Raw genomic sequence first — 26,237 nt, 5'->3', positions numbered from 1 at the left:
TTCTAATTGGCTAATAATGCCCATCCGTAGATAAATCCGTATTGGTCAGTTATGAGCCAGCGATAAGCTTACAATCGTCAATTGTACAAGCTTCAAGTGTTGTTACATCATTTAGTATAAAAAAACCAAAATGTAGAAAAAAATACCATTTTAAGCTTTCATTCGGTTCTAATGTTCACTGCAGTATTTTCACTGAAGAGAGAGTGAGTCACTTTCCTAACCACTTCTTTCACATTCCTAGAGCTTTTATTTTGCATGGTTTTCCAGGTGCTCCGTCATTTTGCTCTACCATCTGATAATTACTTAATTAGTATAAACAATTGATTGCACCACATGATACTACAGTCAAACCTCAATAATGCAAACCTGAAGAGACCATAATTTAGTCACTTTGAAATAATGAGGTTTGTAATAACCAAACTATTACGTATAATATTTTACCACAATTTTCCTAAATCAAATTCAAATAAATTTTAGACTTGTACACAATTTTAAACTGCACCAAATTTACTGTTTTTTTTAGAGTTGTAAAATACAATTTTAGGAGGGGTACACCTGTGGCTCAAAAAATATGTTTTTACACTCAAAAGGTTAAAAATTAAAGCAAAGGTTTAGAAATTACTAACCAAGAAGAAATACTACCAATTTTTTGGAAGAATAAAATTTTGAAGATTTTTCCCCAACCTACAATGCATCAAAGTAATGGCAACAGTATTATTTTATATTGTTTCTTAAAATTAAGCTTATATATTTGTATTAACCATTCTTCATCCCTTGGTTTTATAGTGGTATTTCTATGGTACCACTTTGAAAAAATGTTACTATTCGCAATGTTTCAGTGGTATTGCTGAAATACCTCGCGTAAGCCTTGTGCTGCTATCTGGCGATCATGACGAGAACAAGCAACATTTGCTGCTTTAATTTTTTCCTCCCGCCACGTCAGCTAAAAGTTACACAATAGATTATAAATTTATTTTTAATATATTTCTGTGTGCCTCAAAGGGTTATTATTACATGTAACTGTCAACCTTGGAACAAAATCCACTTTGTGTTGCTGAATAATCATACCGTACTCTGTATTGAACAGATTACTAAGCACTGTGTCTCCCAGGCAAGTTCCGGGGACAGTGAGAACGCTCGGTGCTGACGAGGCTTGGCCGCGGCGCTCACCTGAGCGTCCTCGCCGTGCGTGGCAGGGTCTGCCTCGTAGCTGTCCACGTACAGGCGCACGGTGGCCCCGGAGCTGCCCGTGCCGCTCAGCCGGAACACCAGGCACGAGCCGTCCTCGAACAGCACCCGCAGCCCCTGGGCAGCCAATCACAGGTCCACGCTCAACAGCTCGCACGCAGATGCACTTGGTGCATCGTTCCGAGCTATAGAATCCAGCAGTGTTTGGCACACTCTGGTTCAACACAAGTCATTGTCCGGTATTCCGTTAACTATCAGGTCAAATTTTGAATTGTGTAAAATTACAACTCAACAGTTAATAATTTTAACAAAAAGATGTATCTGTTGGAGTGCCGGTTGTAAACCAAAAGCACATGATTATTTAAGTCAATTAATTACGAGTGTTTTATAAACAAAATTTTATGATGGCCCGTGCACAGAAAACAAGAAATGGTTTCATCATTCTTTATTCCAAGGACACATAATGGGTCAGCTTGGCACATCATGGGGAGAAAGATTTGTATCCCCTTGGAAAGGGTACCTTTCATACTTTTGGTGGCGGTAGTGTAGCTGGGTGGAAACTGGAAAGGTATCCTTTACGATTTCTTAAAATGTTTCGGTTTTAATGCAAATACGCACTGGAAAGGTATCCCCTCGGAAAGGGAACCTTTCAGGATTTTCTGTACAATGACACAGCAGAAAATGAACTGGAAAGGTACCCTTTCCGATTTCTTAAAATGCATATTATTTTCTGCTTACCTTTCCAGTTCCTACCCAGCTACACTACCACCACCATAAGTCTGAAAGGTACCCTTTCCCAGGGGATACAATTCAGCTCCCCCCCCCCTCCCCCCATCATCACTGAATAAGGACTTAACTTTTCGTGAAGAAAGAGGTCTCAAGAGATGACAATAAGAGTTTCTAACGGAATGAATGGCCGGGGAGAAATGAGAGTACCCTGGGAAAACCCCACCCTCTCTCGGCAACGTGCACCAACAAACATGTCCAGGATTTGACTCGGCCAGGAATCAAACACAGATCACCTCGTTGGGAGGCGAGTGATCTAACCACTCGACCGAGGTAGCACTTCTTCCCACTGCCTGAGCAGCAAACATGCAACCATTGATGACGTAAGAGAAAAACCTGCATCGTTATCCGTAGGGATAAGATCATCTGATGGTTGCGATAAAACCTAAATAACTCTGAAAAACAAGTCAATACACCATGTAACAATGAAATGCAAGTTTAAACACATAAAAAAACTGCTAGTTATTCTTTTTCTTAGGGAGCTTAATTGTTTAAGTGTAGAACTGTTAAATTAAATTGTGGGCAGAGGAAAAAACCCCATTATAAATTTTGTGTAAGAATGTTGCATTTCAAAAATATTTAAAAAAAAACACTTATATTTTTTTATCACCAACCACCATCCAACTGGCCAAACCACGCACGAAGCAAGGGCCGGCGAACCTGCTTGGTGGTGACGCTGCAGTCGATGGGGTCCCGGTACTGGAAGTTGTCCCCCAACCGCACCGTGTAGGACTTGCCCCCGGCCGTGAGCTGGCGGCCCACGAAGCCGGGTGCCGTGACGAGCGCCTCCAGCTCCGACATCATCCGGTCGCACGGCTCCACCGCGCAGCCCTCGTAGTCGTACCTGCGCATGCACCGGCCCGTGGAGAGTTACGGCCAGCGGCGACCGGCAGGCGACATTTACCACGCGTTCAGTTCTCTCCTTTCATTTACAATTGAAGCATTTAATCATTGCAATTCGATTCTATTAAAGTACACTTATTTAGTTATAAATGGGTTCTTGTGATGATTTTTCACGTAATTTTACTTCATTTTATCTATTTAATTACATTTGGGTACAAATCATTTCATTTGTATTGTACCAAAGTGATTTTTTTTTGGTTACATTAGGCTTCCGATTCTTTTCGGTATGTGTTGATGTATTTCATTTACATTTGTATCGTTTCAGATTACTGCAGGTTATTTCACATTAATATGTACGGTTGGGTAACATTTCCACACATTTCATTTCTTTACTTTGATTTATTTCGTTACAATTGAAGAATTTAATCATTGAAATTCGATTCTATCAAAGTACACTTATTTCGTTATAAATGGGTTCTTTTGATGATTTTTCATGTAATTTTACTTCATTTTATTCATTTAATTACATTTGGGTACAAATCATTTCATTTGTATTGTATCAAGTGATTTTGCTTGTTTAATTAGGTATCCAATTCATTTTGGTATAAGTGGATCCAAGCTGCTCAAGCAATCTGCAACCATGCAGGCAGGGTTAACTTCTTAGGACGGGAAAGGTAACGAGTAATAAAATAACAGGTAAAAAGAATGCTTGCTAACACTGATCAACAATAAACACAGCCTAGGCCAGAAAGCAGCACAAATAGGAACAGAAAACTAAATTGCAGCGGCCACCAGCAATCGCATCATGTACTTCTACAGCGAATATCGTCAAGAGAGATTTTCAAAATTTTAGTATCATGATCACATAAAAAAATTTAAGGAAAAAAATTATTCACAATACACATGCATACCACAATTTGTACTTACCAACTAGTGGAAAATCCATTAACGCTTCAACTGATTCCAACTGAACGTTTATAAAGCACTAACAGCAGTGTTGTTAACAGTTCAAAGCGTAGCACTAGCGGTAGTTGTGCGGAGACGTATAGGGCACTTATGACAGGAGTACAGAAAGCATCTCCAGATCAGTCCAGGGATGCACGTTTCAACCAACAGCACCAGAGAGAGACAGATAAAGAGAGAGAGAGAGAAAGTGATAGAGAAAGTGAGAGAAAATGAAAGAAAGAAAAAGAGAGAAAGATAGAGAAAATGAGAGAAAGAGAAAGAAAAAAGAGCATGAGAAAGAAAAAAGAGAAATTAATAGAGAGAAAGAGAAAGTGAGAGGAGAGAAAATAGAGGAAAGGAAGACAAAGAGAGAAAAAGAAAAATAGAGAATGAGATAGAAAATGAGAGAAAGAGAAATAGAGAGAAAGTTAAATAGAGAGAAAGAGAGGGGAGAGAAAGAAAATATGAGAGGAAGAAAATATGAGAGGAAGAAAGAGGAAGACAGAGAGAAAAAGAAAGAAAAAAGAGAGAGGCGAGGGCTACCTGGTGAAGAAGTTGCGGCCGTACTTGGCCCAGTGGTCACGCAGGATCTGGTCCACAGGCTTGCCCAGGTGCTGGACGATGGACAGCCACGCCAGCGCCGCCCACACCCCGTCCTTCTCCCGGATGTGATCCGACCCCGTCCTGGAACAATATCCACCTTCTCCTGCCCACCTGAGTGCCCAGACGTGAATCTACCTGTTCAAGACAGCCAGACAAATGTTTACTTGAAATATGTATTTTTTTTCTGATCCAGACCTTGAAATTTACTTAATGCTGAAATTTTTAAAAACGTCACATAAAAAATCTAGAATTTTATCAAAATCTACCGAGTGTAATCCTACAAAAAAAAAAAACAGAAGATTAAAAAAAAATAATGCTTTACACAAGAAAAATATTTTCAAGTATTTAAAACTTAGGAATTCACACAAGTGAACTAGGTCGCACATGCAATCGCATCGCAACTCGAGACCCACCCGAAACTTTCCTCCCCGCAGAGCGAGATGCGACCGGCGTCCATGAGGTTGCCGAAGAACTTCCAGCCCGTCGGCACGACGAACAACTCCTTGTTCTTGGCGACGGCGACCCTGCGACATCCCAGCGGAAACAAAACATTTTAAATCCATGATAAGATTATTATAGAGGTACTTACAAATTTAGCCTTATAATCAGGGATATTTTATTAAAAGGGTAAGATTGTGCTTATTTATACTTTCATTGCTAAATTTTTTTAAATTACGGAGGAAATTTTTTTAGGAAGGATTTACTGTGATACAAGGGTTCGTTTATCAAAATTTTTTTTTTTTTTCTTCAAAATGACCAGGTTTAACTGAGCATTTGTTGAAGTGCTGCTTAACCTTCGGCCAAACAGTTGTGGCTGATAACAATGGCCAGAGATAAGATAAACCACAGAGCGGCTAACTTATCTCAATCAGGGTCTGAGGCGACCACACCCCTCTAAAGACAATGGAGTAACGACATGATGGCTCAATCATATTTAATCTGAAGACACTGGAGTAGTGACGCGATGGCTCAATCGTGTTTTGTCTGAAGGCACTGGAGTATCGAAATAATGGCTGAATCATGTTTAATCTTGAAAACAGAGGGAGGTGGTGCAATGACAAAATGTTGGACTCTCATTTGGAAAGACCCAGGTTCGAATCCTGCTCCATCCACCCTGACTGTTGTTTTACCCAGGTTTCCCGCAATCACTCTCGGCCAGTGGTTCAGAAAAAGAGCACCAGGGCACAATGCACTCTACGGTATTCTAAAGAGATAAAAAATCCTATTATACCATTTCATCACGGACATACAACTCTTTTAGTTAACACGTCAATACTATGTGTTATTCGAACGCCTTATTTTGTGTCTTGGAATGCCGGCCTTTGTGCTCAGTGGTGTAGTGGTGTGTGGTGTGGTGTGGTGGTGTGGTGGTGTGTGGTGGTGTGTGGTGGTGTGTGGTGTGGTGGTGTGTGGTGGGTGGTGTGGTGGTTGGTGTGTGGTGGTTGGTGGTTGGTGTGTGGTGTGGTGGTGTGGTGGTGTGTGGTGTGGTGTGTGGTGTGGTGGTGTGTGGTGTGGTGGTGTGTGGTGTGTGGTGTGTGGTGTGTGGTGTGTGGTGTGTGGTGTGTGGTGTGTGGTGTGTGGTGTGTGGTGTGTGGTGTGTGGTGTGTGGTGTGTGGTGTGTGGTGCAACAGAGCAGTGGAGAGAGAGAGCGGAAGACGCCCTACCGGTCGACGGCTGCCCCCGTGGGCATGCTGCGAGCGAAGCCCTTCACGCCGGTTCTCCGGAAGTACGGGATGCAGTCCAGGTTGTCCGCCAGCACCGCCAGCGAGTCCGTTGGCGTCACGAAGAACGCCTTCCGTCCCAGGATCATGTTGCGGTCCTGCATCCGGGTCACAGTGGTCACCGGTCAAGAAGACAAGCACCACGTGTGTCGGAGCACGTAAACTACTCAAACAGACTTGTGCAACAAGAACACTATTGGACCATCATTAATAAAACAATATTCTTTAATATACCTAAGTTCTCAGCTCACCGATGCCACGTACCAATATAAGTAAAAATGTAAATGTTTGTTAAAAATCTTACATCTCCAAAAAGTTCTTCTAACACAAGCAAACAATCACAGTATTTCTCTGGAGGGAATTCGGGAAAAGCACGGAAAACCGGGTCCTCCAGAATACAACTCCAGCGTTTGCAGAGAAAAGCTCGGAAACTTTATTCTTTATAATGTTATGGTATCATGTCTTTTCGTACGTAATAATCTATACATCTGCTTTAATCTTCTGTCTTCAATCCTTTTTAGTGTGATACGGAGAATATTAGATTTTTTTTTTTGGAGCCAGAGTGAAGCCATCCTAAAATTGTAGTTTACCAAACCCAAAAAAAAATGTATATCTAGTGAAGTATCGTGTGCGAGTTTTAAATTAATTTGAATTTTATTTAAAAACTATATATTGATTATGATCAGGGGCGCAACAACTAAATTTCCAAAGGGGGGGCCATATACCTTTTTATAATCATCGATCCCCCCTATTGAAACAGGGTGGTCCGGGGGTCCTCCCCCGAGGAAAATTTGTATTTAAAGGTGGAGAATGGTGCTATTTAAGCAGTTTTATTATCTAAAAATTGATTACACAGAACTTTCTTTGCCCCCGTTTGCCCCCACTTCAAGGTTTCAGGGGGGGGGGGGGGGGCAAAATACCCTTGGCCCCCCCCCTGTTTTTGCGCCCCTGATTATGATTAATATTTTTTTTTAATAGTTGGTTAGTACAAAACCTTGTTATTGCAAAGTGACAAAATTATAGTCAATCGAGATTTCCTTTATTCGTCCGATCAGCAGCTGCTGCAGGAGTGGCACGCTCACCCCATCGCCGTCGAAGGCAGCCCCGAAGTCGTAGTCACCCCGGCGGAGCGCGTCGACCAGCTCGGCCGCGTACGTGAGGTTGGGGTCGGGGTGCAGGCCCCCGAAGTCCTCCAGCGGGACGGTGTTGACCGTGTTGTCGGCGGGCGCCCCCAGCTCCACCACGAATATGCGGTCCACGTACGGCCCCGTCACTGCCAACCCGCCCACGCTCCAGTGACATGCGACAGTGGTCCGTCCGCGCTACACACGCTACCCCTTGCTAGAGACCCGGAAAATTCGCGGGTTCAATGACCTCCGGGATGGACTCCGATATCCTCTACACACTCGGGCAAATGCCAACTGTTCATTGGCTGCTGACTTGTGAGACGTCTCTACTGGGTGGCCTGTGATTCGACACTTCTATGAGTGAGGGTCTCTAATTGGCCCTCAGTCCTCCAGATTAACAGTGAACCAATGACAGAAGCAAAACTAAAGGTATAATTACGGTATTTTAATTTTAGCATAACACGAAATGAACCCGCGAATTTTTACGGGTCTCTACCCAATTGCAATGACCTTGTCCCAATGAAAACATATCCTGGGTAGGCTGTATTCGGTACTACTGCCACCAGGGGTTTGTTTCATGAATTTCCATCGCGATGAACGGGAATTTTGTGAATGAAGTAATTTAACAAAATTTTTGTTGCCTTATTTTTTTGACATGAATTCAATGAACGTCCTACTTGGTGGTCCGGCGGCCATGCCAGAAAAATTTTGACGCCGAACTGCGACAAACTCGGCCCATAGTTCACAACCACTGGCTCAACTGACTCCACATCAGGCATCAGAATCATCAGAGAGCATATCCACGTCGGCTACCAAACGATTTTCTGTTTTCCCTTGCTTCTCGCGAGTTATACGAGATGTTCAACATAACCAGTTTACGTTTAGGCATTTTGCGATTGATGGCCCCAAAACTAAAGTCAATAACTTTATAGTTATTAAAGTTTATTAGAGTTTAAATTACGCTAATCGGTCTATTACTTTAGGAGTTACAGCTCTCACTGACTTCAATTCTATGCCCCCCACCACCGCTCATTACGCCATCGCATCGCTGCAAATGTTAACTAGGTGAGTCATATATATATGACCACAAGTAAAGTCTGCTCTACTAAGGTATATTTACTTCAACTCTGTAGCCTCCATACGGTGTCGAATCCTCAGCCGAAGTGACACCCAACCCGAGATTAAAGACATTCATATTCCTGTGAGAAATTTGTGTCAAAAATAAAAGCATGAAGCAACAAAACAATTACCAGAGGAATGCAAGTTTGTACCTTTGTTAATTAATGGTACATGGTCTGGGTAAGGTTGCAGTATGTTACATCAGTCAGGATCATATGGTTAATGAAATGTTGTTGTCATAATCACTACCATGGTCAGTGTCACTGTCAAAGTAACTTACCATAATATTCACTGTCATATTCAAAGTTCAGGGTCAGCTTAGGCTGATTTAGTTTGATCATGCCATGTTAATGATAACTGTCATTTAATAAGTATCTTAAGTGATTGCATACATTGATGTGATCATGGACAAATATTGTGCATGATCATTGTAAGTGCAATATAAAATATATTTAAAGCAGCACAACAATCTGTTCTATAAATAACTATATGTGTGTGTTATCTATAAATACCTGATGAATTCATTTATGAAGTGAAATATAAACAAGATATCAGAAACTTCTAAATATTGTTACATATCTTGGCAGCATGACTAGTCATTACGATAACATAGGTACTGAGATAAGTCTTATCTACAGCCATGGTGTAATGTTGCTCCAACTGATGTCAGCAATGATGAGCCAAAAATAATGTCGAGATAACTGTTAGGTTTTCAAGCCACATGCAGACATCCAAGATAATTAAAGATATGAAAAACAAAATTGTTTTATGATGCAATCAAATATGTATTTTTTACTTCATACATAATTTTTTTTATCCCAATCATTACATTTTTATTGGTAAAAAAAAAATCAAGAAAATTTTATAAGGTTAAGGCTAGCGTGCATAGTTATGACTTGAGGCAAAGTATTTCTCCATTTCATTAAGCTGCAAAGCATTTGCTTAGATTTTACTTACCTGACTCTGCAAGTAGCCCTACAGTACAAGACTGACATACTGCAGAATGACAGTGGGCCCATGTTGAAAAATAAAAAATTATTCCCCTCTTTACATACTTTCTTCCCATCTTTACCACCCTTATATAATGCCTGTTCCCATGAAAATAACAAAACACTATGTTATGGAGCAAGAAATCTAGAAAAACCAGTTGAGTAAAATGCTGAAAATATACAAAATGTTTCACACGGGCATGGGTTAGAATGGTTAGATCCTTCTTTGTTACGCCGCTTCTCTGAATACAATCTAAAATTGTGAGCCAAAGGTAAAATACTCACGTGTTTCTAATGTAAAAAAATTATTAAACTATAAAGATATTTAAAACCTAGATTAGATTATGAAAATAATACATGAACACTACTTTAGTAATTTTCGAATGCTTTCACGGCCATTGTCTGAAGTAGCTTGGCTTCCGGGTTGCAGCCGTGTCCTTGGCGATAAATTCACCAATCAAACGTGAATTTATCGCTAAGGACACGGCTACAACCCAAAAGCCAAGGTACTTCAACACTACTTTAATTTTATTACAACTTTTAAGCTCAAAACTGAAGTAAAATATAAGGAAAACTATGAATTATAAAGAAATGTAAATAATTTTATCTAGTACAAACATAAATAGTAAATGAATTCATTTTCTTTCTTTCCGACAGTATGACAGCAGCTGTGTTTCAATAGTCTCGCGCGATGCCTCGTTGCTGACGGGAACTCACCTCCGTTCATAGAGTTAACGAGGACCTTGAAGGGCGAGCCAGTCTGGGCCCCGCTCAGCAGCTGCTTGATGGCCGGGAAGTCGAAGATCTCCTTCATCAGGCGCAGGTAGTCCTCCACCGGGTCGATCACCTCCACCGTGAACGAGCGCCCGTCGACCTGGCCACGACACGCATGATCCAGCCTCCCGGCCAACACCCGTCGGTGCCTCTCACGGGGGGCAATCACTCCGAACTGGATCTTTCAAGGCCCTGCCCCCGCCCGGGCACACACACACGATGTGCCGAGTTTCAGGATAAACCACGCGATTTCAAAAAACCACTTGAGATATCCGAGTGGGGTCTGTTTACGAAAGGCATTTGAGAATTCGCCGAGGACCTACAAGCAGTTTGGTTTCCGGATTAAGTTTTTAAACTGTATTTTTATAAGAGTTAAAATGGCTAAAAGGCACGTTTTCAGAGTATTTTTTCTTTTAGGCTTAAAGCAATCGGTGCAGATTCTTGAAAGCATTTAAGGGGCTTGATTTACATATTTAGCTTCATTTCTCCTCCACATAATTCCATAGTTGCCCCGTGCACGACGAGAAGACTGCTTCCAGTTCAGAAGAGACACCACGCTAGAAGCACCAGCGAGCGTCGCGCTTATCATCCAGCCTCACTGACACAGATACATCCCTGACAAGGCGGGCCCCTTAAACTAGCTTTGGAAGAAAGTCCCAAACCATTCCCGAGCTTAATTTAACCTGTTGTAGCTGCTGTGAAGAAGCTGAGCTTCAGCCTAGCCGTGCATGATTTCACGACCAATTTAACATTTTCACTGCCCACTAGTTGGCTGTACACCACCTATTTTACGCTGTGTGAAGACATGACATGATAGATTACGTAAAATTCTCTGTATGGTAAATTCAAGACTATCTTAAAACTGCAATACAAAGAGGATAAAAAAACATAAGATTAAAGAATGTATGTTTTGATTTAGTCAAGCAAGGACACGACAATGTTGTGTGCTGAATGGTATGCTTATTTTTAAAGTTATTTATAATGAAAATAAATTGCTGTGGAAGTCGCCGTGCTGTTGACTTGAGGGGTCGTAAATTAAAGGCCGAGTTACAGGCAGAGTTCATACCTTCACCAATTCAGTCTGCAGATTCTATGTATATAACCAGTCAAGAATTCAATCCCTATAAACTTAGCAGTTTAAAAATTTTTGTAATCTGACAAAAATTGTGTAGTTTAAAAAAAACACCATACAGAAAAAAAGGAAATTATTTCAATACTTTTCACTGATTACAGCCAACGTCAGTAACAAAACTTAATAACTGTCTTTTCCCATAACAGACAAATACAGTTTAATAATAAAACTATAAATATTGTAACTAAATAATTTTATAACATATAATCACTTTTAAAAAATTGCAGTTATATCTCATTACAACATAACTGGGGAAGAAAAAAAAAAAACAATTTTTCTGATAATGATGAAAGTATTTAATACTGAAACATAATATAAAACATCTCTTAGGGATAAAAATATATACTTTAAAGTGATAAATATTTGAAAATATATATTTTATAGTGAATAATATTTTCAAGTGAGGTACTTTATAATAAGGTTGAACTGAAGATTACTTTAATGTTCAAATAAGTAATACAATTTTATAATTCCATTGAACTATTAAATAAAATAATTTGCAGGCAGTAGGATAAAATTTTTCATTTACACCTGCAAAGATTTACAGTGAAATAAGAATTTTATTTTAGGAATATTTTTTTCAAAGCTTAAATAGTCATCTGTTCAGGCACAAAAAACTCCCCAAAAATTTTAGACTTCCAGTGCTACTAAAAAAAAAAAAAAACTAGCGTGGATCTCGATAACCAAACCGGGACCGGGCTCTCACCGTGAAGGTCTGGGTGCCGATCTTGGAGATGTCTGCGGCCAGGTCCGGGACGATGGAGTACTCCCGCAGGCTCTTGCTGATGTTGAAGATGTTGGTGGTGACGGCATCAGGGGCGGGTCCTGCACATCGGAGAACACAGCACTCCACTCTGGGTCACCACTCAAATGCCATAGTTGCTCCATGCATGCACCAGTTCAGAGCCTTGCGCTATAAGCACGAGTGAGCACTGATTTTATCACTGTGCCTCACTAAAACCTTTGAATATATATACTGTATAGAAGTCGCCATCCCAGGTTAAAATTTCTAATACGATTTGAGGTAGTTGGTTAATTCACCGCCGCAATCGCCACCATCTCTAGGGCATCGACTTGTGGTGGTCCCTAGCGGACGAGTGTCGAACTCTTCAAATACCCCTTCCCCACCTTCCCTCAAACACGCGTTGTTCTCCACCCACCCTCTACCCCACCTCTCATCCCTACAGTTTTGTGATGCACAAACTCCCGTTGAACGACCTTGAGCTGCAGTGAATGTTGGGTGGGGGGTGCGGGGGGAATGACAGCGGGCAACAGTGCTGCACTCTAACGTGCAAATAACAACCTAAGACGATACAGGGGCGTTACGGCAGCGCACTGCAGCGGTGAAGTTCCCAAGCTGCTCATCATACACTCCTGAAAGACGTAGAGTAAATCCTATCCACTCGCGACTTCTATACAGTATGTATATTCAAAGCTAAAACACACCCCTGACTAGGCAGATCCCTGCGCCCTGATTGGTCCCCACGGAGACAGCCCTTAACGCACTTGGTACGTCGCGACTCGAGACCTCAGGGAGGGAGGGGGAAGCGAGCGCTCACCGCCATTGGCTATGTTGAACTTGATGCCGAAGTCGTGGTCGGGCCCGCCCGGGTTGTGGCTGGCCGTCAGCACGATGCCGCCCGTCGCTCCGTGCTGCCTGATGAGCGCCGACAGGGCAGGGGTGGACAAGATGCCGTCCTGGCCCACCCACAGCTTCGACACCTGTCGCACGCCACAGCCCTCGCTCTGCCCCTCCCGGCCGCAACAACCACCGTCGTTCATTTGTTGGTACCTACTTTCAGTTCCACACTTTTGTGAAGAAATAAACTCTGTTTAGTATAGTGCAATTGTTCTCAAAGTCTGCGCCAAGGGCGTCGCCAGCCGATGGCCTGGGGGGGAAGGGGGCAAGTTGTGGTAAAAGATTGTATTTTTTTTTTGCATTTGGCTACATTTTTTTGAATCTCTAGGGCTCTAGGGGGACAACTGCCCCCCCCCCCTTTACCACCCCCCTCCTGGTGACACCCTTGGTCTACGCCCTGTGGTAATCCACAGAAAAGTGCGTCCAGATAAAATAATTCATTAGTGGATATAACGCTTCTTTTGTTAACACCTCATTAATGTTTTATTTGAACACATAACAACGTTTCTCATAAACACAAGAATGAATAACCTTAAGGTATGTTTCATTATATTTTTTCAACTATTTTCTCCTGCAATTATTATAACATATTTCTCAGAATTTTGTACATAGTGCGCCTTCATTTTTTGGTAGGATTTTAAATGTGCGCCAACTTCAAAAGGTTTTGAGATACATTGTGATATTTTACAGATTTTTACCATTGTAATGTTTTGTTAGGTTAGATTAGCTACATTAATAATACTAGGTACCTATAAATTTGTGTGTATGGTTGTTGAGGTTAGGTCTACTAAGTTAACTGCATAGTCATTACATATTAAATACATTTACGCTATCCTTATCCAACAAACATTTCTTTATAGTAAGAAGTAAGAATAAGCACAATGTGCAAAAATCTTATCTTGGAAACAGATATTAAGGATATCAATCACAAATACCTACTTACTAAAAATACGGTAGGTAATATTCTTACAGCCCACTTTTCCGTGAAGCAATAATAAAATACCAAAAATACTTTTTTTTAAAACACAATACATGTTCCTGTATTTGCCCTTAAAACAGCGATTCATAATTCCAGCTAGTTTCTGAGAAATCACAGTTTATAATTTACCTTAAAATACATGTGCATTGTCGCGGCCACCACAATTTTTCGCTTTCCTGTGTGGGTGCGGGTGTGTGTGTGTTAAATTTGTGAGAATGGTCGATTACATTAGGTTAGCTACATTAAAAATACTTCAAAACATTGTGGACTTTTTTTGGGTTAGTATAGCTACATTAAAAAAACTGCAAAATATTTTTAATGGTTTCTTAGGAATGACTAATTTAATATGTATAGTATAGCTATACTAACCCAACCGACCATCCAAATTGTTTTGAAGTATTTTTAATGCAGCTAACCTAACATAATCAATCATTTTCATGATTTACCTGAAGTTCTCCAAACCACACACACACACACACACACAGACCCACTGTGGCAGCCTCGTCAATACACAGGCATTGTAATGTAATTTATTAATGGTGAGTTCTCAGAAACCAGTAGGGCTATAGAAATGCTGTTTTCAGGGTAAATATAGAAACATCTTTAGTATCTGGAAAAAAAATTATTTTCAGAATTTTATTTTTCTTCACAGAAAAGTCTCGCTGTAAGAATATTAGGTAGTCAAAATACTAAGAAACATTAAATAACTTACCTTCACAATGATTTACAGCTGCTTACAACATGCAAACGTTTTGCTTCATAAATTAAACCTATTGGAAATCAGGAATGAACATGCTACTGGAAAATTATTCTGTATATGTAATGAAATAGGCCTAAAAGGTACAATTATAGTTTTGTAGTTTGACATAAGAATTAGAAAAAAATGTCAGACAGTAGAACAAAGCATTTATGAATTCTCATTTTTTTTTTCCAATGTACCCTTCTCCTAGATAATTACTTACTATTTTACTAACGAGACACCAAAATAAATGGTTATATAGCAGGCTAAATGTATGCTTAGGCAGTCTTTTTTTTTTTAATTACTTGAAAGTGTTTGGATAAGAGTGAACAGGCAGCACATACCCCATTGGCTGCTGCTATTTTGATGATCAAATCCACTGCTTCTCTTACATAAAATCTTCCGTCACCACCCACAATCAGTTTGGAACCTTTCAAGCACTCCCCCAAAGCTGTCAGTATCGCCTGGACGAAGTTCTCGGTGTAGTTCTCCTGCTGGAACACTTTGACGGCTTTCCTCAGCCCGCTGGTCCCCGGCTTCTGGTCTCCATACGCCTTCGTAGCAACTTTTACAGATTTCAGCGACATTCTGGAAAACAGGTTAGGTTAGTTTTTCTCTTTTCCCCTCCGAGTCAGGTCTCCTGTATCTACGAGTTAAAAAAAAAGCTAAAAAAAAAAAACGTCTGCACGCAAGAAACTGTTCCCAGCAGCGGTCACCGGTCTGGTTTCAGTTTGACTTTGACTCAAGGGCATTTGTAAGACGCCGCTGGCGGGGCGGACAAAAAAAACTACGGGGAAAAAATACAAGAGACCTTCGCTAAAGGGTTACAATTCAATTTAAACACTTGCCTGTTCTGGCTGTGACTAAAAATCACACTAAATAATTTTAAAAAACATAGTAATGTTAATACAATTAAGTTAAAAATAGCGCGCATCAGAAGTGTCACATTACAGTTATTGATCTACCGAGAAAGTGTTATTCACTTACAGGATTTAACTTCCTTCCGATTAAATACAATTATTTACGAGCTGTACGACCGCTGTTCCGATTCGGTGCAAATGTCACCACAGCTATAAAATTGTGAAATCATTAGCACGTTTAACCTCTTTTTATCAGCTGTACTTAGTACCTGAACCATTTTGGCTAGATAAACGTCACGGGGTGGTAGGGATCGCAATGACGTATTTTGTCAGTCAGTGCTACCACAACAACATTACTATACCATTTTTTAATATATATTACATTTTCAATATTTAAATTTTATCTCTTTAACACCACAAGAAAATACATTTTATATGCATTCTAATTTGAGAAAAATGGCTAATAAATACAAAAATTTAGTTTTTCAGCGTTGGCTACACATGCGACGTTCATCGATTATATAAAGCGGGAGGCGGTCAACCATTCAAAGATCAAGACTTTAAAAGTGTGTGATTCCATGGAAATCAAGAGCAGATGTATGTTATTTGTCGCGTTAAAACAGTAACGGAGCAAGTTGTCATGTCCTGGAGGTGCCTACGACTGTGTTTTTCTACCTACGCGGAGAGTTCGTTTATTTTTAATTGTTTACGCAGCGTAATACATTTTTAAATACAAAACTCTGGACTTGCAATTATAGTATAATAATGTTTAATCAGAGACCTCGAGGATGGCAACACTACTCAGAAGAATCTGAGAGCGAATCGCATACTTTGCTGTCGTCAGGAGCAAGCGCAGCAAGCCATTCCAGTTATGGGTAAGTGAACTACTTCTTGCTCCTAAATGAGGGTTATATTATTATTATTATTATTATTATTATTATTATTACATATCCAGGAATTAGCACAATAATTTTTCAACATGTCAAACAAGTTTTTCAACCTTTTTTTTTTTTTTTTTTTTTTTTTTATAAGTAGATTTCAAAAAAATTCTACTTATTGAAGCCGTTACCATTGTGTGCGACTTTCGGAAATTGTTTATGTAGTTTTTCGTTTCATGGTTCATAGGCCCCCACGATAACTGTCACAATTTTTCACAAATCACTTCCAAACTGATGCATAAAATCTAGTAGTGGAAAATTTCGGTCGAGTTTGTTAATGGGAAATATTCCACCAAAGGGGTAGAAATGGGGAAGGTTTTTTTGAAAACCAGACATATCGCTGTAACGCCCATAATATGGAAAATATCACATCCGTTTGAACGTAACTCGTAGGAGTCACGTCAAAATATTTTGTCTGAAAATATTTTTACTACGACCAACCATAACTTCAAGGGGTTGAAAAACAAGGGTTGGCGGACAAAAAAAAACTTCGTAGGTATAGCATAAAATTTGTACAAATTATGTATTAATCTTATAATTTTGCTAAATGCAACTTAAACTTCACATGCCAAATTTTAAAATAAAACAAGATTAAGACATGTTACTAATAAAAAAAACTCATATTATCACACATTAGTACAGACAAAAAAGTAACATTAACATTAAATAAATCTCCATTTATTTTCAGTCAACTAATGAAGGCTATCAATAAAAAATCAGTTAATTCAGTTAAAGAATACAACAGTTTAGACAGTTCCAATAATTTTGGTTTTAAATGGTGTCATACAAAAATACATTTAAAAATTCTTGTAGTAAAGAACTAGGCTTCTTTGTTACTAAAAAGTTTTTTTTTTAAATTATCGGTTAGTAATATTTATATTCTGTTTTATATGCGGAATTCAGTCTTGTATTGCAAGTATGAACTACCATGATTAACTAATCACGAAAAAAAACTTAATTATGTTTAAATTAATTGACTGCTCTCTATTTCAAACTAGTAATTTGTGCCTTCATTTAAGAATAAGTTGTTGGATAATAAATGTTAGAAAATTATTTTTGTCACATTTTGAAGGCAGCAGCGGCAGTGAGATAGGTACAAAGACATTGATTTTTAGGTAGGTAGATTTCAAAGAAATACCGTTGCCATGGTGCGACTTCCGGAAATCTTTTACATTATTTTTCGTTTTATTGTCCATAGATCCCAAAACCATCGTTCAATAAAATATTTCATACTTATATATTACATTTTGCTGGCACGATAACTGCCATAATTTTGCACAAACTATTACTTAAAATACAATCATGGAAAATCATGGTGGAGCCTGTAATGGGCAAGATCCGACCAAAGGGTAGAAATGCGGAATTTTTTTTTAAAACAGAAAAATCGCTGTAACTCTTGTAATATGACAAATATCGCATCGTATGACATTATTGTATCTCCTTAAAGTAATGTCAAAACGTTTTTTTGACATAAGTTTTTGATACGACCAACTATAACTGCAAGAGGTGGAAAAAACGAGGGTTGGAGGGCAAAAATTAATGTATAATACCCTCAGTAAACACATCATCAAATCCGTTCGAATTGTCTGCAAACGTTATAAATATTATTTAAACTATTTGTCTGAAACATATTTTGTTAAGACGAACCATTGCTGCAAAGGGTTAAAACACAATGGTTGAAATAAAAAAATCATAACTACCCCTATCATGTATAGTATAAAATCTCTTCTTTTTTATTTTAAACATTCTAAATATTATTTACAACTTTTGCCTGTGATAATGTTTTATACGACCAGCCATTACTGCAAAGGGGTGGGAAAAAACAGTTATTTTAGGACAAAAAAAATTCATAACTCCCTCACTGTTTGTCATGGGAACACATTCATGCATGAAAAGTAAGAGGGAAAAAAAATAAAACATAAACCCACAGAGAAAAATCCTAAATCAGCTGATGTCGAACAGATAAATCCAACGATGAACCTAAACAGGTAATATGGACAACAACGACGACAGCACAGAGGAACACACATTCAAACTTAAATATCAGACAGCACAAGAATTCCGTGGAAGAAATTCAGTCATGAAAAAAATAATAATGAATAACAGCACAGACGAGCACAGTGGAACAACAGCGACGAGACAGTTTCAACAATAACAGTAAATGCAGACAGGCAAAAATAAAACGTGGACAACGCAGAACGTATACGAACACAACGATGCAGAAAAGCGCAGATGTTGATGGGCATCATCCGAGAGATTGTATGAAATCTTAGTTCCCCGACGCATGGATCGTTCAGAGGAGAAGCCGAGGCGCTGGCTATGACCAGCCGCCGCACGGGGGTCGGGGTGTCCCGGGGCGGCTTCCTGGTCGTGACGTCAGCGGCGGGGTCGCTCCAAGTGGGTCCCGCCGGCACGCGCGCTATCTGCCGGGTCTCCCGCGGTCACTTCCCGTCCCCCGTCGCTCGAGGTCTGCGACAAACACTCCTGACGTGACAACAAATCACGAGTTCAAGTCGAATAAAACGGAATAAATGTATAGAGGTTGCTGTTCGCGAGAGCGGATCCAGAACGAGCCTCAGGGAGGGGCCAAAACAATAATTTTGTCTAGTAAATTTCAGTTTGTTTAGAATCGAAATACCGAACAGTAGTAAGTTTAGTATGGTCTTAATTAGCTTGCTGCTCTATATAACAGTGGGTTTGGAAGATGAATAATAATAATCGCGTAGTTCTTATTTAGTCGTGTGCATTTGATTTCTGGTTCAAAAACGTCCTTATATATATATATATATATATATATATATATATATTTATTTATTTATTTATTCACGGTCATAACACGCACTACACATGCATATAAACAGTACAATTTGGATTTTGATTACACTTTATTCCAAGGTCTAAAATTACGATATTATTATTATTTAACGTACCTTTGAAACACCTTACCTTGACATTTACACTCAACTATCGTAACACAATATTCTTGATACTGGGAGGGTTCGGCTAGAATTGAGGAAATTATTAAATAAATTAGATAATGATTTCGTTTTAGACGCTAGCTGGCTCCACAGTTTTTGACACATATATATATATATATATATATATATATATATATATATATATATATATATATATATATAGCACTGCAGTAAAATAATACTTTAGTAATTTTGGAAAACTATGATGAGGAAAGCCGCCGGGACCCAGACAACCGGCCAGCCCGGGCGAGGGCGCCCCGCGCTTATCGGCCCGCGCCGCGCTGATAACACTGACCCTCGCACCGCAGTGACCCGCCGCCGGCGCCCAGACACGTCCGCGAGGTAGCAGCCCCGCGCTCTCGCGCACTCAACTGTTCTTATAACGTCTCCAAAAAAAACCGTTTTTGGAAACCAGTTGCAAAAAAAAAATTTGACGTTACAGTGATAAGCAGCTTGGCTTCCGGGTTGTAGCCGCGTCATCGGCCTGCCGCAGGGAACTGCTCCCTGATGACGGCGACTGCCGAAAACGTCGGTGAATTGTTCGCACGAGGACGCGGCTGCGACCCAGGAGCCGAGCTACCTCACTGACTGACATGTGCGCCATTGCTGGCCACAGAGAAGCACCAGCAGTGCCCCCCCCCCCCCCCCTGTGCTGCAGGCCGGCCTGCATGTTCCCCGACTCGGAGACCAGCGACCAGGACAACCCCCGGCCCGCGCCCCCCGCCATGCGCCCCGCCGCCGCGCCGCGGGTCTTCCAGCCCACCAGGTCAGTCCCCGTCGAGCGACGTCCCAGCCAGGGGCGTAGCCAAGGGGGGGTTTTAGGGGTTCAAACACCCCCCCCCCCCCCCATTAGCACAAAATCTTTAAATTATTTCTTATTCATCACTCAAACAAATTACATATAAAAATTAATAAAAATTTTACCATTACAATATTTAAATTTAAGTACCGAAAACTGCTAAAATAGCACTATTTTACACCTTAAAATCATAATTTTCCCGGGGGAGGACCCCCGGGCCGCTTTAATACGGGGGGGGGGGGGGGCCATGCTTCTTAACACCCCCCATACACAAATCCTGGCTACGCCACTGGTCGCAACATGCTTGTTTTCATTGATTTAGCGGCTGAAGTGGCGTTAATACCAAAACGCAAAAACTTCGGAAATCTTCGGTAATTCTTGCAGGGAACCGAAACTACGTGAGTTGCAGGCTTCCCATAACAGTAGAGGAGTGTCAGTGCTCGGGGTCCGCAGGCGGCCGTTCACGGGCGCGTCGACGCGGGCGGAGGCGGTGCGCCGCTCCCTGGACGAGCAGCTGGGGGACGTGACCTTGAACCGGCTCCAGTACTACAGCAAGCTGCGCGCGCACGCGGACCCGGCCAGCCGGGCGCTGGTGAGTCCCGCGCGACTCCATCGCAAACACACGTCTATTGTTAAATAAACAACTGCTTCGCCACAAAGTGCTTATATTTTGTCAACCAGTTTCAAATCGGATACACAAATTGTTAAGAGACATGCGAAAATTCGCGGATTCATTTCGCGATAGGCTAGCATCAAAACAACTATACCTTCGTGCCGCTTCTGCGATTGGCCCACATTTTATCCGGGGAACTGGGAGCCAGTGGAAAACACTAAACCAAGAAAGTGCCGAATTACGGGACAGCCTAGTTGAGACGTCTCACGCGTCAGTAGCCAATGAACAGGTGTCCATTTCCGCGAGTATTTAAAGGACTGTGGAGTCTATCCTAGAGGTCAATGAATCCGCGAATTTTGCAGGTCTCTACAAATTGTTTATCAATAATCAATCGGTATCTTAAAAAAAAGCATATGGATATATTTGATGGTAAATTATATATGAATAAGGAAGGGATTACTATACAAATAAGGTTTTGTTTACTCCACCATGGACCGATAGACCGTGGAGGTATTCCTGTAAGGAAAGGTGGGTCGCCGGCTGAAAAAGATTGGGAATCGCTGCTCTAGAGTGAAGAGTGGGGGGAGTTAGACATGTCACCCATGGTTGCCACGGCTGGCCAATCCCCGCGCAGAGCACCTTGCCCGGCTGATCCCAGCACGACCAGGCATGCAGGCTTCGGCCTGAGACGCGCCTGGGTCCCTCCCTGACACCCAAATCCTTCCGACAAACACACTTAGTTTGAGTCAGGCTAGGATAAACACCCCGTCTGTGAGCTCCCGACCCCAGCCCAGTTGAGACTCTCTGCCTCAGACCCACCCTTCTTCCTTGACCATCCTTCAGCCCTGTGCTGGACCTGCCTGCTCAACGCTTGGAACAATTTCACCCCGTCACTATGTGCACGCAGGTTCAAACCGGGCCCAACTGAACTAGTTGTAGTCGAAATTTAAGATACGGGAGTTAAGTCATCCCCGAACAAAGCACACGATACATGCTACCCACTCTGCATGGCTGAAACCCAACATAATTAGTAGAGACCGAAAAAATTCACGAATTCATTTCGCGATATGCTAAAACACAAACAGTTATACCTCAGTGCTGCCTCTGCTATTGGCTCACAACTCACCTGGATTACTCTGGGCCAATGAGAAACACCCAACCAAAGCTTTATCGAATCACAGGCCACTACGTTGGGACACCTTCACAAGACAGCAGCCAATGAGTGGGTGGCATTTGACTGAGTGTACGTAGAACTATGTAGTTCATCCTACAGGTCATTGAACCCGCGAATTTTTCCTGTCCCTAATAATTAGGCGTAAAGGATTCAGCCTAGGACGCACTTCAAGTCTTCCCTGACCCAAAGAAATATGTGCACTTAGTTTTAGTTAGATATGGAAAAAAAAAGGAAAGGCTTTTCTACAGCTGAAGCAAAACAAACTATTCAAGAACTCGTTAGGAAGAATCGGAAAAAAAGCCATCGGAAAAGAACAAAGATGTTGATCATCACGTTGGCAGGAAATCAACGTTAAAACTTAAAACCCAACCAGATGAAAAAATTATTTTGCTACCCATGTGGTAGAGGGGGGTGGAGTTCGTTCTCGTTTCAACATAATATTATTAACGGGACTAAAATTGTGCACGCCCGCTCCTAACTTCTTACCTCCCTGGTCCTGTGTGGAAGCTGTCGCAGGCCAGTCTTAAGAGCCCTATGCACGTGGCGGTTATTCGCGTGCTCAACATCTGGAAGATAAGAGAAACAATTGCACGGTATTCAGACGCATCGTCGCCTTTATGCAGTATTTTGTTTTGTTTTAGTAATAAATTTTCAGGTACTTTATGTCACTGTAGAACAATCAGAAGTACCGTATGGGCATTTTGGTACGTGAAAATGGTGGGGAAACTTCTGTGTTATTTGTATTCACTCTGAAAAAAAACTTTTAAAGATTAAAACGAGAGTCAAACGAACCATAAAGAGTCATAATTTATTTATGAACAGTGCCGAGTCGGTACAAAAGAACTTCCGGACCCATTATGACCTGTGGATAATATTGCGACAGCTAACACTTTCCTTGTCTTTACTGTGCAGCCTCATACAGTTTCTTTAATAAGAGTAGGGCTTTAATAGTTCTGCACATTGACAGGCAGCAAGGTACAGAGCATGAACCTCTCAAGGGCTCTGGAACCTTTGAGAGCTCATAATTCTCAATAGGACGACATAAAATATCCGTTAATTCGCAAGGCACAAATTTCGTACGTAATTACGGACTGTCCCAACCCCGCCTCCCCAAATATATTGTGATCAAGACGAGCTTGTATACATAACTCCTTAGCTACAGCCACGATCATGTTGGGGGGATTCATTGAGCAGAAAAGACTTGAAACAACTATACACAAAGTCTTGAAATATTTGCGGAATTATTTCGCTATAGGCTAAAATCCCAATACGTTTGCCTTTTTGCTACTTCAGTGATTGGATCACAGTTTATCTGCAGGACTCTGGGCCAGTGAAAAACCTTCAACAAAAAAGGTATCGAATCACGAACGGCCCATTTAACAGGTGTCACGAGTCAGTAGCCAATGAGCAGATATAATTTGCTCGAGTCCATAGAGGATCGTGGGGTCTATTCTATAGGTCATTTAAATCGCGACTTTTTCCCGTCTTTAATTTATACATAGGGACCGGAAAAATTCGCGGGTTCAATGACCTCTAGGATGAACTTTATAGTTCTACGTACACTCGGTCAAATGTCACCCTCTCATTGGCTGCTGTCTTGTGAAGGTGTCCCAAAGTAGCGGCCTGTGATTCGACACAGCTTCGGTTGAGAGTTTCTCACTGGCCCAGAGTCGTCCAGGTGAGTTGTGAGCCAATAGCAGAGGCATCACTGAGGTATAACTATTTGAATTTCAGGCTGTCGTGAAATGAATTCGCGAATTTTTCCGGTCTCTAGTTATACATATTCGCGTTGATGATTGTACTAGATTTCTTTTGACGACTTTGAGCCAGTTACGAACAATGAGAAGTGGTTACCCAATTACATGTTACCCGCCAAATAACGCGCCGTTGTGATCAACCAACGAATCAGGCTAAAAGGTTTTGATTATACATAGTCGAGTCTAGCCTGTAGTGAAATGAGTCCCCGAAATAACCGCGGCACTGTGCATAGCATAAAACTCTGCCCGTATGGAATCGTAGTTTACTTTTCAATAGTTTTATATATGCTAGGCACAAATTTGTACAGCATAGCCTAAACCTGATTTTCAATTGCGAATATCACCTTTAAGTATTGAGCTAGGCTGTAAGCTGGCGTTTATATAGTCTTCGTATCAGCAGAGACCTGAGGCTGGTCTTCATACCATTATAAACCTGAATTGTGTCCTAATTTGACCACAGGAAGTTTCTACCCGCCCACAAGGAAAAGAGACCAATAAAATCATCGCAGAATTCAAATAAACCAATCACATGCAAGCCGGCCCAAAATATAAAATGTGACAGTAGCCACAGTGTACAGTAACCTGGAGTTCATCCTGAATCCGGAATATAACGTGAATGTTTCAGGTCTCTGCTTATTAGAACTCTTTCTTTAAATGCTTCATGTAATGGGGAGTTTTGATTTGATACAATTTCTTGGTCATACGCCTAAAAAAGCTATGTCAAACAGTTAAACCAAACGATGAACCTAAACAGGTGTTATGGACAACAACGACGACAGCACAGAGGAACACATTCAAACTCAAATATCGGACAGCACAAGAATTCCGTGGAAGGAATTTAGTCATGGAAAAAATAACAACAGCGCAGACAAACACAGAGGGCTAACAACGACGAGACAGTTTCCACAGAAACAGTAAATGCAGGCAGACAACAAAACCTAGACAACTCAGCAAGCACATAGGTGTGCCCAGATATTTCCATTAGGGGCCCTGCTAAATTTTTAAATCAGAAGCTGAATTTAGAATGTTAAATAGCCTGAATACATTCACTCATTGACTTGTTTATATTTTTGTGCAGTATCAACGAGATATGATTACTAGTTAATATTTATATCCGTATAATTTTAACAATCTTGAAAATATATATATATTTTTTTTTCCATAGACAATGTTTAAAGGATACTTACACATTTCCCCCCCCCCCCTCTAATTTCCAATAGCTTGGTCCAGATCTACCTTGAAATGAACTTATTTTTAGTGAATGCAAACACAGCAATTCAGACAACAGAACTTTAACAAACCTCTTAAAATATTTTTTTTTTTGCTTGGCCATTTTAAGGGACCTCATGTTTTAAATAAATTAAGGCGGCTGTATTTCCAGAACGATAAAATTTTTTAAAAAATTGTTAATTAGCATGCTGCAACACTGAAACACAGTTTGAGTGTCACAGTGCCAGGAATATACGAATATTAACGAACACATTAGAGAAAATGCCGATCTGAGTGATTACATTAGGGGGGGCCATGGCCCACCTGCCCCCCCCCCCCTGTAGGCACGCCTATGAGCAAGCACGCGAACACAACGACGACGACACCGACGAACACGCGACGTTTCGGCAACTGGCGTCTGTTCCCGTCGTCAGGCACAGACAGACTTGTGTTCGTCGGTGCTGTCGTCATTGCGTTGTCACGTAATACCTAGGACCATGCAGATTTCGAGAAAAGATTTCCAGACTAGATGAAAGTTAAAATACTATAGCATCGTCTGTGTTTCGTGATAGGGTGAGCTTCTCTTAGGTACATACCGATTGTAACATCACCAATCACAGTGATTCAGTGCGGAAGCAAACGCGTCCTGAGTGGCTCGGTCAAATAAGGCAACGACTTCTCTCGCAGACGGATGCCAATATCACAAGGACGAAACCACAGGTTCGGGTGTACCTTGTTGCAGTCTAATAAGTGTTCAGATCTTTTCGCGAAAAATGCCTGCCCCTGGTAATACCTAGTTTAGGTTCATCGTCGGGTTTACCTGTTTGACATCAGCTGATTTGGGCTTATTTCTCTGTGAGTTTATGTTTTCAATTTTATTTCTTAGTTTGCATCCTTTGAATTTTTTTTTTTGACGTGACGTCTAATAAATCGATGAACGCCGGCTGCACGCACGCAAAAGTGTTCCGTTACGCTGTGTCCCGTTACGCTCATTGTTCCGTTACGCTGTGTTCCGTTACGCTGTCGGCGAGTGCAGTAATAATAGGTTATGTTACAATTGACTAAAAAATTATGGTGATTCATATAATTGATGATAGATATTTGATTACAGTTTATTTATATGAAAACTTGTTCATAATTATATTAAACTTTATAGCTAAACGCCAGTTTTTAAAATTAATTACAAGTCATCTACACGTGAACTGTTTCGTCGACTGTTTATAAAGTGAAGTGAAAAGTTAATGTGGTTTTTATTGCTTATTACAACAAAAATTTCGGCAATAAAGGTTAATTATTCTTGCGTTTTAAAAATCTGATTACTAGTA

At 40.8% G+C, this 26,237-nt stretch overlaps 2 protein-coding genes across 5 annotated transcripts in view; one reads left to right on the top strand and one right to left on the bottom strand.

Annotated features, from left to right (window-relative positions):
- Positions 1 to 15,748, bottom strand: part of LOC134536237 (phosphoglucomutase) — a 31,362-nt gene extending 15,614 nt beyond the window's left edge. The window contains exons 1-11 of one of the 4 annotated variants that reach the window (XM_063375931.1): positions 15,572 to 15,748; positions 14,929 to 15,172; positions 12,787 to 12,949; positions 11,934 to 12,052; positions 10,039 to 10,195; positions 7,169 to 7,359; positions 6,030 to 6,184; positions 4,779 to 4,889; positions 4,306 to 4,446; positions 2,635 to 2,818; positions 1,171 to 1,305 (exon numbers count right to left, since the gene is read on the bottom strand). In XM_063375931.1, coding sequence (XP_063232001.1) covers positions 1,171 to 1,305; positions 2,635 to 2,818; positions 4,306 to 4,446; positions 4,779 to 4,889; positions 6,030 to 6,184; positions 7,169 to 7,359; positions 10,039 to 10,195; positions 11,934 to 12,052; positions 12,787 to 12,949; positions 14,929 to 15,171 — 1,599 coding nt within the window. In that variant the 5' untranslated portion in view covers position 15,172; positions 15,572 to 15,748. The other 3 variants (XM_063375929.1, XM_063375932.1, XM_063375930.1) reach the window with 3 other exon arrangements.
- A 277-nt stretch (positions 15,749 to 16,025) lies between these two features.
- LOC134536236 (neutral amino acid transporter 9-like) overlaps positions 16,026 to 26,237 on the top strand; it is a 32,932-nt gene continuing 22,720 nt past the window's right edge. The window contains exons 1-3 of the mRNA XM_063375928.1: positions 16,026 to 16,319; positions 20,019 to 20,126; positions 20,613 to 20,751. Of these exons, the coding sequence (XP_063231998.1) occupies positions 16,210 to 16,319; positions 20,019 to 20,126; positions 20,613 to 20,751 (357 nt within the window). The 5' untranslated portion in view covers positions 16,026 to 16,209. The remainder of the gene's footprint in view (positions 16,320 to 20,018; positions 20,127 to 20,612; positions 20,752 to 26,237) is intronic.

The sequence above is a fragment of the Bacillus rossius genome, chromosome 10 (assembly GCF_032445375.1).
Source record: "Bacillus rossius redtenbacheri isolate Brsri chromosome 10, Brsri_v3, whole genome shotgun sequence".
Taxonomy (NCBI): domain Eukaryota; kingdom Metazoa; phylum Arthropoda; class Insecta; order Phasmatodea; family Bacillidae; genus Bacillus; species Bacillus rossius.
Note: the sequence above shows the minus strand (reverse complement) of the source record. Positions and strands in the feature narration are given on the sequence as shown.